At 32.4% G+C, this 13,594-nt stretch overlaps 1 protein-coding gene across 9 annotated transcripts in view; it reads left to right on the forward strand.

Annotated features, from left to right (window-relative positions):
- The window catches only part of STXBP5 (syntaxin binding protein 5), a 151,272-nt gene that overhangs the window by 13,556 nt on the left and 124,122 nt on the right, over positions 1 to 13,594 (forward strand). For all 9 annotated transcript variants that reach the window (XM_072965999.1, XM_072966001.1, XM_072966003.1 and 6 more), the window contains exon 3: positions 11,761 to 11,842. In XM_072965999.1, coding sequence (XP_072822100.1) covers positions 11,761 to 11,842 — 82 coding nt within the window. The remainder of the gene's footprint in view (positions 1 to 11,760; positions 11,843 to 13,594) is intronic.

Raw genomic sequence — 13,594 nt, forward strand, 5'->3', positions numbered from 1 at the left:
TAATGATCTTGAAAAAAAGGTTTTTCAATTGATGTTTTTCAAGTAGATGAAACTATAGAATAGGGGTACTATACTGTAAAAGTGAAAATAATTTGTTATTTGACAAAGGTTTTATATTGCAAATACGTTCGTTGGTCATAAAATAAAAAATGAAATGTTCTTTACTATGTTAAATTTTAGTAAAGACTTATTAAGCCTTTATATCCTGAGCATATTCCTATCAAACTGATCAGAAGCTAGTTCAGATGGAAATAAGTTTTTAGAAGTTTAGAAAGTAAGACTTATAATGTGATATTAAGGGGATTCATGATTATTCCATCTGAAGAAAGTCTAAGAAATTATTTAATTATTCATATATATGACTTAATTTTGTGGTAGTGCTAATTATGCTTTTGCCCACAAGATTTCCAGATTTTCTCAACTATGGCTATATATTAGAATAATTTGTGAAGCTGAAAACAAACAAACAAACAAACAAAAAAAACAGTGCCCTAACATGTGCTTGGATTTCTTTTCTAGATATTTTGATTCAGTGAATCTGGCATGGGGTTTGACATCTGTAATTTTTTTAATCTTAAATGTCCAAGGACGCTTATAATGTAGAACCAGAATTGAGAAATACTGGTTAAATGTTCAATAGGCAGAATAGCAGTATTCCTAGTGAGGCAGATGGTAGATGAGAAACATGTTCAACATAGTGTGTGCAGAGGGGATATCATTTTAAAGCAATTGTAACATCTTGAGATTTCTGGTATAACCATGAGGAAGTAAGTTGACACTTTTCATCCCATTGCCTTTGGAGACAGGGCTGTGAAACTGTGATGTACGAAATATTTATGAAGATGGAAAGGAACTGGAATTCCAGATTTGAATTAGTGTTTCCTCTTCCTAGCAGTGTATCACTGGACATGACAACCAGCAATAAAAAAAGACCATGGAGTCTAATTAGGAGGTTGAAAAGTCTAGTCTCAGACTTGCAGGTGAAGGAGGCAGGCAGAGCATTTCACAAATGAGAAAACCACAGCTCATGTTGGTTGTCCTAGTTATCACAGATCATTTTACGTATTTCCTTTTGTCTTCTCCTAGTAATCTACTTCCAAAATTTAATTTTTTAACAGGTTGTATTATCTTGAATAGGATAAACGTATGATGTACTGTCCCTTTTATTTGTTGCCCCCCCCATTTATTATTATCAGTATGGAAAAAAAAAGAAATGAAAGCTTTCATATGCCAAGTCATTTGTTATGTTCACACAGAATAAATGGTAGAGTTGGCTTAATGCTAAAGTTCACCTTCTTTTCATTGTAAGAATGCTCTCATCAATATTCTTTGACCACATTACGGTGGTGTTTAGGTTTAACTTTGTAACTGAAAAGTAATTACATTATGGTTCAAGACTTAGACCATTAAAAATAAAAATCATCCATTGACCTTTTATTCACAGAATAGTAAGCCAGTTCAGAGTAAATACCTTGAAGGCTTACTAGAATGCTTAAAGAGGTGTAAATTACCCTGTGTGCTGAAAGTCTAAGAATGTACTAAGAGAAGTGATAACAGGAGGTAGTGGAAATCTTCAGGGTTTCTGATGGATTAAAATGCTCTTGGATTTAGTATTTTTACTGCAGCAGAAAGAAACAGTTTACCCTTAAAAGTCTTTTTTGGTTTGTTAGCAGAGTATTTATCTACTCAAAGATAATTACTTTCACAGCATATTATATAGTTAAATGTGGAATAATTTATTAGTCATTTATGAGTTCATGAAAAAATTAAGTATCCATAATCTTACTTTTAAACATTGCAAGATATAAATGTATTTTAGAAATTGCACAGAATATCAAAGTTCCCCAGTTCCTTTCCATTTTATATGTACTCCAGTCTTCCATTTCTAGGTTGGAAAATTGAATGTCACTTCTGTAGATGCTGAAATAATGCCAGTACTTTCTTTGCCTGTTTTGTCATTGACAAAAGTTGATGAACAGATTCTCTGACAAGCTATATAATCTATAAAAATCTTAATAATTTACTGAATATTTGCCCCTTTTGATATTACCACATTCTTCATAAAAGTAGAGATTGCCAAAATATGTGTATAATGCCCAGTGATAGTGACAGCAGTGAAACTTGTCTAGGAGTTCTACTCTCAGAACTTAGCACTTGCTGGGGTCACATCGTCTGTTTCTTTTACTATTTTTTATTCTACTATGCTGACAGTGCAGTAGAAATCCCCAAAGGAAGAATGAGCAATAAGAGAAACTATTGCTGTGATTGTAATACCAACCTAACAAATGATTGGAAGATAAAATGAATAGGCTGGAATTATAGATTCATGGAATTTTAAGAGCTATAATGGATCCTAGAGACAAACTAGTCCAATCCCCTGATAAAGACAGAACTGGAACATCTTTCTATTATCTTATACTTTTTGCTGACATTTTGAAAAGTGAGCTGATTTTACCTGAAAGGATATGACTAGACATAAACATGTGAAAAAGCTCATTCATTCATAAATATTTATTAAATGCCTACTATGTGCCAAACACTGTTCCAGGCTCTCTGAGTGAAGAGACAAGATCACCATGTTCTATTACCTGAGAATCTTGAAAGTCTAGGTAGCCTGTGTGGAAGGCTTTCAAAAATAATACTATAATTTAGGCACAGATGATCCCTGTTGAGTGAAACAAGTATCTACAGAAATCAGTATGACTATATAGTAAACAAGGAGGAAAACAAAACAACAGCATGGACGTAAAACAGTGTAAGACAAGCTACAGCCCAAATGCAATGTTGATTGTGAAAATAATTGGGAAATGTTTTTTCTTTTGAAGCTAAATTTTTATGTACCAAATGGACGCTATTTGGGTGCATCTAACTACTGTATTGCTTTTATATTTCTATTGCTAGACTTTAAGACTTTTGAAGATAGAGACTATGATTTATGTCCCCAGTGCCTATTAAAGTTTTCAATTAAGAAAATTAAATGAATGGATTAAGCAGACATGGTTAAGGAATATCATTCTATTGCTTGCATCTTGACCTTTTAAGAGCTACGAGATGGGGAATGTGGAGACAAAGAATCTTTAGTACAAGAAGCTCCATTCTGTTTCCTCATTGGTTTGTCAGTTATTATTGCCATCCAAGTGGTAATTTTTTTTTCCTGGTAGCATATAGGATCTTCTTTTTAAGTGTGTATGTGGTAAGATTTTATGGTGGTGTATTTAGGTGTGGGTCTTATTTATTATTCTGGGTACTTCCATCCCAAGATGTGTTTTTTAGAAACCGAGTAAAACATTTTTTCTGTTATTTTTGATAACATTTTTCTTATTTTTCTTTTTTCTATTGTTAAATGTTACTTCTCCTAAAACAATCCTTTATATTGCATTTTTTTCTTACATTTTTCAAGTTCTTTATCTCTTGGCTGTAGTTTTTTTAAATAAGTTCTTAAGACAGAGGAACAGCAAGGATATTTTTTCAGCTTACTCTTGAAGTAAGGCATTTTTTTCCACTACTTTTTAATGCATTATATTTTTTAATTGGAATTTCCTGAAAATTTTTCATCAGTATATTTTACTGATTAATGTATGTTTTAAACTATTTGGTGGAATATAAATGATCTAATTTATGAAGTAAAAGATATTTTTCTTGGAATTTTACTTACATGTGTTTTTGAAACCAAACTATTTCTTTATATGATTGAAGTTCTACTTGTTTAAGAGAACACTGCATTTTCTTTGCTTCTTGTCTGTTGAATACTCTGTGTTTAAATCTTGAACAAAATAAATTTTTTTCAAGGGAAAATCAGAAAAATAGGCCACTATATTTTCTTTCTTCATAATATCATTAACAGCCACAAGAAATCTAACTGTAATAAGAGAAACTGGATGTTGGCTTGCACACATTCATTAAAAAGACAACAAGTCATCATTCTACAAGGTGTATCTCCATCTGCCTTCAGCTGATAGTCCTGCATTTTCACTTACAGTTTCCACCTCTAAGTTGGTTAGTTCCAGCACTGGAGCTAATTCATTTTCCTCATTATTTACTGCTCATCTTTGCCATAAGCAGAGAGTAACTGTGGAGGCTGATGCTTCTCTCTGCTTGCTTGTTTTAGTCCATAAGTTATACACTATGTGTAGGATCTGCCAGAGGCTCAGGCCTTAACTTCAGGAGTTGAGCTATAGATGGAATCTGAATTCTCTGAAGCAATTTCTTCTAGCTCCTCTTCTGCTGTCTCTGGAAAACTGATCTTCGGCTTTGCCAGCTCACCACTATCTTCTTCAGGAAGCACACATTTCCAAAGGCCATACAAATTTTTTTTTTTTAAATTGGGTGCAGGACAGAAGGAAATAAAGAGCTTAATTGCAAAAATACTAAACTCCAATCTTGTATTGTCTGCTTACCTCTGCATTTCACTTAGGTTCTAAGTAGTTAAGTTCATTCATTGCTTGTGAAAGATATTTTAAAATCTCAGATAAAAGGTAACTTAAATTATATTAAAGAATATGTTTTGTTTCCTTAATAACGACAATCATTTTTGCCCTAAATTCATAGTCGTCTACTTTTGCCTGTTTATATTATCATTCATTCAAGCTGATTCTTTTTTATATCAGTTTTATTGAAATATTTTTATATACCATAAAAATAGAGTTATACAGTCATCAGCACTTTTAAAATTTCAGAGCATTTTCATTACCACAGTAAGAAACTTTATACCCATTAGCAGTCCCTCCCCATTACCCTCTCCACCCAGTCCTTCACATTTACTTGTCTACTTTCTATTCTATATATTCGTCTATTCAGGACATTTTATATAAATAGAATCATATAATATGTAGTCTTTTATGACTGGCTTCTTTTACTTAGCGGGATGTTTTTAAGGTTTATGCAAATTGTAGCATGTATTAGTATTCCTTTTTTATGGCTGAATATTCCATTGTATAAGTATATCACATGTTATTTATCTGATCAGTTGATGGACATTTGGATTCTCTTCTTTTTTGGCTGTTTCGAACAATGCTGCTGTGGACATTTGTGTAGTTTTGTGTATATGTATGTTTTCGTTTCTCTTTTTATATCCCTAGGAGTGGAATTGCTGCGTCATATGTTAACTCTCTGTAACATGGAGGGTTCTAATTTCTCTCCATCTTCACCAACCCTTGTTATTGTCTTTTTTATTACAGCTATATTAGAGGGTGTAAAGTGATGTTTCATCGTGGTTTTGATTTGCATTTTCCTAATGACTAATGATGTTGAGCATCTTCTCATGTGTATTTTGGCTGTTAGCAAATCTGCTTTTGGGAAATGTCTATTCATTTCCTTTCCCCATTTTTAAATTGGATTGTCCTTTTGTTCAGTTGTAAAAGCCCTTTGTATGTTCTGGATATTAAATCCTTATCAGATAAATGATTCACAGATATTTTTTTCCCATTCTCTAGGTTGTCTTTTCACTTTCTTGATGGTGTCCTTTGAAGCACAAATGTTTTTAATTTTGATGAAGTCCAGTTTATCTATTCTTACGTGCCCTGTGCTTTTGGTGTTACATCTAAGAAACTATGACCTTAACTGAGGTCACGATGATTTACTCATATGTTTTCCTCTAAGAGTTTTATCATTTTAACTCTTACATTTAAGTCTCTGTTCCATTTTGATCTAGTGTTTGAGCTAGTATTGTGAGATAGGAATCCAGATTCATTCTTTTTCACATGGATATCCAGTTGTCCCAGCGTCATTTGTTGAAACGACTGTTCTTTCTCCATCAAAGTGTCTTGACATCCTTATCAAAGTCAGTTGTCATGAATGTTTATTTCTGGACTCCTAGTTCATTCCATTGACCTATATATATCTACCCTTATGCTAATACCACACTTTCTTGATTACTGTAACACTGTAGTAAGTTTTGAAATTGGGAAAGTGTGAGTCCTTCACTTTTGTTCTTTGTCAAGATTATTTTGCTGTTCTGGGTCCCTTGCATTTCCGTACGAATTTCAGGGTCAGCTTGTCAGTTTCTCCTAACAGCTGGGATTCTGATAGAGATTAATGTTAATTTTGTAGATCAGTTTGGTGAATATTGCCATCTTCACAATATTAAGTCTTCTGTTTCATGAGTCTGCGATGTCTTTCTATTTACTTAGATGTTGTTTCAACAATGTTTTGTAGTTTTCAGTGTACAAATCTTGCATTTGTTTGGATAAATTTATTCCTAAGTCTCATATTATTTGTGATATTATTGTAAATGGAATTGTTTTCTTAATTTCAATTTAGATTGTTTATTGCCGGTATATAGTACAATTGATTTTTGTATATCGATCTTATGTTGTACAACCCTGTTGACCTCATTTATTCATACTGATAGTGTTTTTTAATGGATTTTTTGGTTTATTCTAAATCTTAGAATTTTCCTTCTCCAAGATCATGGAGAGGTAATTTTACTTTACTTCTCCCTTTCCAGTATGGACACTTCGTATTTCTTTTTCTTACCTGTTTTCTCTGGCTAGAACATCCTGTATAATGTTAAATAGAAATGGTAAGAGCAGACATCCTATCTTTTCCTGGAGCTTAGCACAAAAGCATCCAATCTTTCAGCATTAAGTGTAATGTTAACTGTGAGTTTTTTATACATGCTCTTTGTCAGGCTGAAGAAGATCCCTTCTCATTGAGTGCTTTAGCATGAAAGAGTGCTGGATTTTATCAAAGGCTTTTTCTGTGTCTGTTGAGATGATGATGTGTTTTTTGTCCTTTTCTCTACTAGTGTTTGATTCTTTGAGTTTTTTGAAGGCAGAGTTTTTTTTTTTAATATCTTATTTAACTTTGCTAAGAACTGTTCCTCTCAAAAAGCTTTAGTCTCTAAAATGTTGGTTGGTTCATCATTTTGCACATGGTGACATTTGTAAGGAGGCTATCTCAACTTCAACTAGAATTAGAATACAGAACTCCAGCCTTTTGCTTTTTCTACTTGGTCATAGTGCTTTGTTATTAAAGTAGGTATTTACTACCATCAACTAACATGAAAAATGAGTCTCGAGAAAAAATTTTTGGTTAGTATGTTTTATGCCTAATTGGTTTTATGATGTTTACTTGCTACCCAAATTTATGTTTGATCTAGTTTGTTGATTTAGACTAATCTGACTTTAGTAATATTGATTATAAGTGTTTCCTTTATGTTATACTCCAGTTTTAAAATGACTGAAAATAAGTCAGAAAGTTATGTTTACATGTGAAAGTTGACTCTTTCTTTTTGGGTCATTGAGGCTTGATGATTTATGTTGTGTCTGTGTGTGCTCTGGAGTTAAGATTGTCTGAGTTCAAACCCCATCTTCCTTACTAACTAGTTGTATGGCTTCAGGCAAATTATTTAACTTTGTTGTATCTAAGTTTACTTATTTATAAAAACAGAACTTATAATAAGGTATTTTCATGAGGTAGTATGTGGTGCTTGACACATATTAAGTATTCAGTAAATCTTAACTGCTATGATGTTGATGGTAATATACTAAAAGCCTCCTAATTCCTCCATTCTCCCTCCCTTTCCAACCAAGTATATAAATATATAATAATCATTTAGGCAATTGGATGAATGCTTATTTTGAATTTGAATTTGATGGTACAACATTATAAAATAAAAGATTTTACTGGCTCTAGTCTTTGTTTCTGCTTATCTGTCTTGCATATCTCTTCCTGATTATTCTTCATTAGTTGCTAATTTAATGTGTTTTTTGTTCTCTTAAATATTTCTTTTTCTCTTGTCCTCTTACTTAGAGGACTCCTTGAAGGACATTTATTTCTGTCCAAAACATTTGTGAGACATTTGGTCCATGCCAAAAGGTCCTTGATATTTGGTCCTATCCAAAATGTCCAGGAACATACTTGGTCTATGCCAAACGATTTTGGAAAGGACTAATATCAGAGACCTTATGGCATGGACCAATTGTCTCCATGTATGTTTTGGACAGGACTAAATATGACCAAATGTCAAAGGCCTTTTGGAATGCATCAAATGTCTTATGGGCTAATGTGTTATGTTCGTTTTGGACAGGACCAAATGTCTACTTACCCAAAAGATCATGTCTAAATTCAAGGACTTGCATTAAAGACTCTGCTCCTAACCAAACAGCCTTTGCCTTCTATAGGTCCTCTTCAGGAGTTACCGTGGTACTTGTCTGGACAAAAACCATCAGTGTAGCTGCACGGGAAGTATCTGGCATGTGTCATGGGTCAGAGAAATTGTTGGTTTACACTAGAAACAAAGATGACTGGTAGGATTAGGTAGACATCATAGCTCTTGATAGGTGAACAGTAGAAATATTAAGACTAAAGTTATCTAAGATAGGAAGATTATAACATTTTAAAAAGAATACGTTGGAGTTCAGAATTAGAAAGTAAGATAAATTGACACCAAGAAATAATGTAGCCTCATAGTTTGTCTTTGCCTTACAATTGATTCATCCGTATGTAGAGGAGTAGACATCAGATTAATGAATAAATATTTCTGCATTTAATAAATATCTTGACAGAATTATTCAATATGTAATTTTATTTCCTTTTGGGTTTTTTCATTTTAATTTCAGATGCTTTATTTTCTCACTGAATTTTGAACATAGCCACAATAAATGAATAATTTATCAGGCAGGTCTTTATTATAATGATTGACCATTTTTAATACAACTGTTAACACTCAGTAATGACAATATTAGGAGAACCATGTGTGCAGGAAGCAATGATCATTACAGGTATGAAAGGGTATGAATATTTGCATCTATGGCATGCTCTTTTGTGATCTAATATATTCAGAGTTGACATTTTCTTAATTACGATACGTTCACTGTAACTTTAGTTCTTGTTAAAGTAATAAATACATTCCGTTAAATAATAATAATAGCCGTCATTTGTGTAGTACACTGTATATAGTTTTAATTCTCACCACCATTCTGCAGGCTACACTGGATAGGTATCTACATTTTATAGAGAAAATTGAGAGCTGTAATAACTCTGCTCAGGTCACAGCAACTAATTAAGGAGCTGGCATATGGACTGTCTTAAAACTAGACGTCTAAATTCTCGTCACACCCTCAGATATTCCTGTGGCCCCCTAAACAATAACAACAGCAAAAAGTACACTTGGGCTTCTTCTCACTCTGGGTTTAGTCAATTTGCAGTAGAGCCAGAATTCTGCCACACTACCAGGATTGAGAACTGCTTGCTCCAAAACTATGTCCTTTTCCACACTAACATCTCTTAATTATACTTAAACAATATCCATTCCTTACAATCTGATTTTAAGCTTTCTGTTATTACGGAGTAATGGTTTTTTATGAATTGTCCTCCCAGTCCATAGGGCTTTTTAGTGGTAGTACCCTTCAGGGCTGGCTGCAGCATAGTACTACCCTACCCAAAGGAAAAGGGAAAGAAATAAGTAGTAACCTCAACCAAAAAAAAAACCGCTTCTCTGAGCCTCAGAATTATCATCTATAAAATATGGATGATAACCTTTCAGAGTTACCTTGAGGATTTAAGACACAGTGGCTAAAACTTAGTAGATACTCAGTAAGTGGTTCTTATTATTAAAAAGTGTATATATCATCTTAGCTAGAAGTAAAATGACAATTGTAATGTCATAAAAAGTACAGTTTTGTCTGAGATAGTGTCACATAGAGTAAGAATAAAATCTTTCTTGATCTCCATGTAACTGACTTCCTGGATTTAGACACTTTTCATTCTCTATGAATAAAATATTGATAGATGCCCAGGGCATGGAATTTTCAAGACTAGTAGGCTATTTCCCAGGAGGCCCAAATTAGTAAAGCTATTTGCATGTTCTTTACTTATCAAGAATCAGTTTTGTCTATTCCGAAATCTGCTTATGCCTGTTGTACTTAATATTATACTCAAGTAATTCACTTTAGTAATATGTAAACTGATTCTGAACCCTAACTGTAATAGATCCATACTTAAAAAAGTATCTTTAGCTAGTATCACAAGGTTAGCAAAATTGTGTATGGTTTATGAAAAAAATAAGGTCAGTAGAATTGTTATGATTCTCTACAGTAGCTCACTTTTTTTATTTACTTAATCTTGATCTGTTTAGATAAGAGAAATTTTACTCCATTCATGTTAACTAGGACTATAGAATCTGCTAATTGGTTCCAGAAAGAATAATTTAACTGAAAATATTAGAATTACTTAGAAATGAGTGATTTCTTAGAATTACTTATAAATTAGAAATATTGACTAAAAGGACAAGGTCTTTGCTGTCATCTGACAAAAGAAATGGATGAACAGAGATAGAGATCTCTTTCTGTAGCCTACCAGGGTGTGATTTGGCACTACCAAGTGCCAACAGTAGTAATTTGAAATCTAGCTTCATGTAGTTGTGTTTGGGCAATTGATGTAGCAAAAATACCATTTCTGAAGGCAATAATAATAGTAATAATAAAAAATTGGGGTGTTTAAAAAGTTGGATACTATAAGCTAAACATGCTCACATAGTCTATACATTTATAAAATAATAGAAGAGTTAGTTGCCAGTAATGAAATGAAAAAAAAATCCATTGAAAATAAATACCACCTACGAAGATTTCTAGAAATCAAAAGGAAAAAGTATATAGAAAATAGGAATTTAAGCTTTGGTGCAATTATTTTTAATTAAGAATCCTAGGGCATGTATTAATAGAATATAAAAGTAGTCTATACACTTGAATGTGAATTTGTATAAAGAGGGCTATAATTTTATTAAACCCCATCAAATTTTATTTTTAGATTTAACTTTATTTTCAGTTAATATATATTAACTCAATGTCAAGTAAATCAGTGTAGTAGTGTGTTAAAATGACTTCAAGTTTATGAAAGTAAAAGGCATATAACAATGCCTGGCACATAATAAGTTCTATGTTTGGATTTCGTTTGTTTTGTTCTTTACTCAGCATACCATATTAATTAAGTGTATGGAGTCTGGAGCTATAATGCTTATTCATACCTTCTAGTCATGTGACTTGGGGCACAGTAATTTCTCTGTTCTTCAGTTTCCTTATCTGTTTATATGGCGAAACTATATATTCATCATGATTGTGATTATTAAATGAGTTAATATATAACATGTTTGAAATAATGCCCAACACATAGAAAATGCCATGCATTTCCTATATCTTTATATGCAAGTTAATAAATTTTTGCTTATTACTCTATTAAAGCATATTGTAAAAGACTGATATATTTACTGGTGATATGACATGCTACAAGTATAAACTTAGTTATGTGGTTTTTTATTATATTTTTAGCTTACACTATTTAAAAATGACACTACAGAATAAAAAATGCAGTAAAAAAGATTATTGGTTCTAAAAACAATACTCCAAAATAATATTTGTCTACTTTTCAGATTTGTTTGTTGACTTGGGCAAAATAGGATGTTCCACAGATCAACTGCTTTTTTCCTCTTTTTATTTTAAGTGAAAAAAGAAGACTTGGGCCACAGTAAAGTAAATTGAACATATTTAGCTTGGTTCTGTATATTGCTGTTTTTAACACTTTTTTTTCCTAAAAGGGACAGTTGTCTTATTTCTTTTACACCTGGAGTCTGAGACTTCTGATTATCCATAGAAACTAGCTGATCAGATTGATGTGTAATAAACCTAACTCTATATCTCGACCTCAGTTGATATGCTGTATTGAATATCAGGTTATTGGAATCTTTGAGTCTATTTATATAGCTTATCAATTGCTATAAAAAGCCCACACACACCATAAACTCCTTAATGAAGTTAATGACAGCTTTGGTCGTCCAGGAGTAGAATGTTATTGCCAACATGACAGTGGAGCTGCAGTAATCCAGCTCCAGTTCCTGATTAATGAGGTTAGTGAATTGCTTTAATCTCTCCTGCTTATATATGAAATAGGGTCACATCTCATTTTTAGAATTCTTGCATGCATTCATGTTTAAATATTTGAACAAAAACGAATTTTTGGTAGGTCAAAGTTAATAGTAATTTAAGGCATCATCATGGACAGTTATATAAGTAATGTAAGATGCTTCTCAAAACAGTGTTGAAAATAGAATGGCATAAGATAAATCTTCTTGGCACAAGGTGCTGCATTTAAATTTTATTTCAGGAATATTGAAAATTATGTAACAAAAATATATATTAAATTTTTTTTCAAAGATTGACTTTATTATAAATAACAAAATGTACTTCTCTGATGTGTTGTTTTGAAATACAACCAGGAAACCAAAATCCATTAGAAACTGGTTATTGTCCAAAGTTCTTGTTGGTATCACATATTGGTTGCAGTAATTGATGTTGCCTGTCTTTTTGATAGACTATAAAGTTTGGAGGGAGCTAGAGAAACACTGTTTTATCAGCAGAGTAAACAATGTGTTTGCAGGTTTTAAAAAAGTCTGAGGAGCTATGACAATAGATGTTTACTGCAAGTAGTGACAGGCAGGAAAAGCTGGTCATAAAAAGAAGAAAAATGAATTACTCCAGGAAAGGTTCTGCTATACTTAGATGTGAGGAGAGTTCATAGACATTCTTTTTGCCCCTAAGTCCTTAGGTTCCATGGAATACATTTTTAGATGCATATAAGAGAAAGAAAATAGTTGATACTTTTGGCTTTTGATACTTTTGAAAATATTTTTTTCATGTCAGAGGATCTAAGAGAGGCAGCATGGTGTAAAAAGCTAAAAAGGGTAATATAAAAAATTTAGTAAAACTATAATCCAACTCATATGCAATTGTAGGGTTTTCAGGGTCAGAGGAAGTGTTTTTTTTTGTTTTTAAAAACTTCAATATTCTGTGTAGGACTGAATAATAGGCATTGTAAAATGTTAAAATACACACACAAAAAATCACAGTTTAGAAAGTTGCTGAATTCGTATGTAAGATGATTCTATTTTTAAATAATTCTCCATTATGAAATAAATAGACTGGCAGTTAGTTTCAGAAGAATGGTCCTATGTACTCTTCCCCCATTCCCCCTAATAGTAACATTTTATATAACAGTAGTGCAGTTTTAAATCGGGAGAATGACATCAGTACAGTACTAGTAACTGGACTACAGACCTTATTTAGATTTTACCACCAGTTTCTACGTGCACTCACTGTATGTGTGTAGTTTTGTGCACTTTTATCATATACATACATTTTGTGTAATGACCAACATAAACTAGATAGAAATCAGTTCCATCACCATGAGGGAATTCTGTCAGTTTACCCCATTATGATTGTGCCCCTCCAACTTTTCGTCCCTAATCCCTGGCAACCACTAACCTATTCTCCATCTTCATACTTGTGTTAAGATTATATCTTTAACGCAGTATGAGACAATGTAAATATCATTGCAGATTGATTACCTGTACACCTAAATTTTAGCAATCTTAACTAGTTGATGCTGTTGTTATTCATAATACAGAATTCTTTTCTACAGAACTTACCATAAAGTTCTTTGCTATGACTGTGTTATTTTACTTTACATGCTTAAACGTTGCATTTTAAGTACTTAAAAATGACAGTTTTTAAAAATGCTTAGCAAAATATGAATATTTTAAATGTGGATGGCTATGGAAATCTGACAATTGGGAGTGACCATTTACTTTCCGTTTTGGAAA

This window comes from Vicugna pacos, chromosome 8, assembly GCF_048564905.1.
Source record: "Vicugna pacos chromosome 8, VicPac4, whole genome shotgun sequence".
Taxonomy (NCBI): Eukaryota; Metazoa; Chordata; class Mammalia; order Artiodactyla; family Camelidae; genus Vicugna; species Vicugna pacos.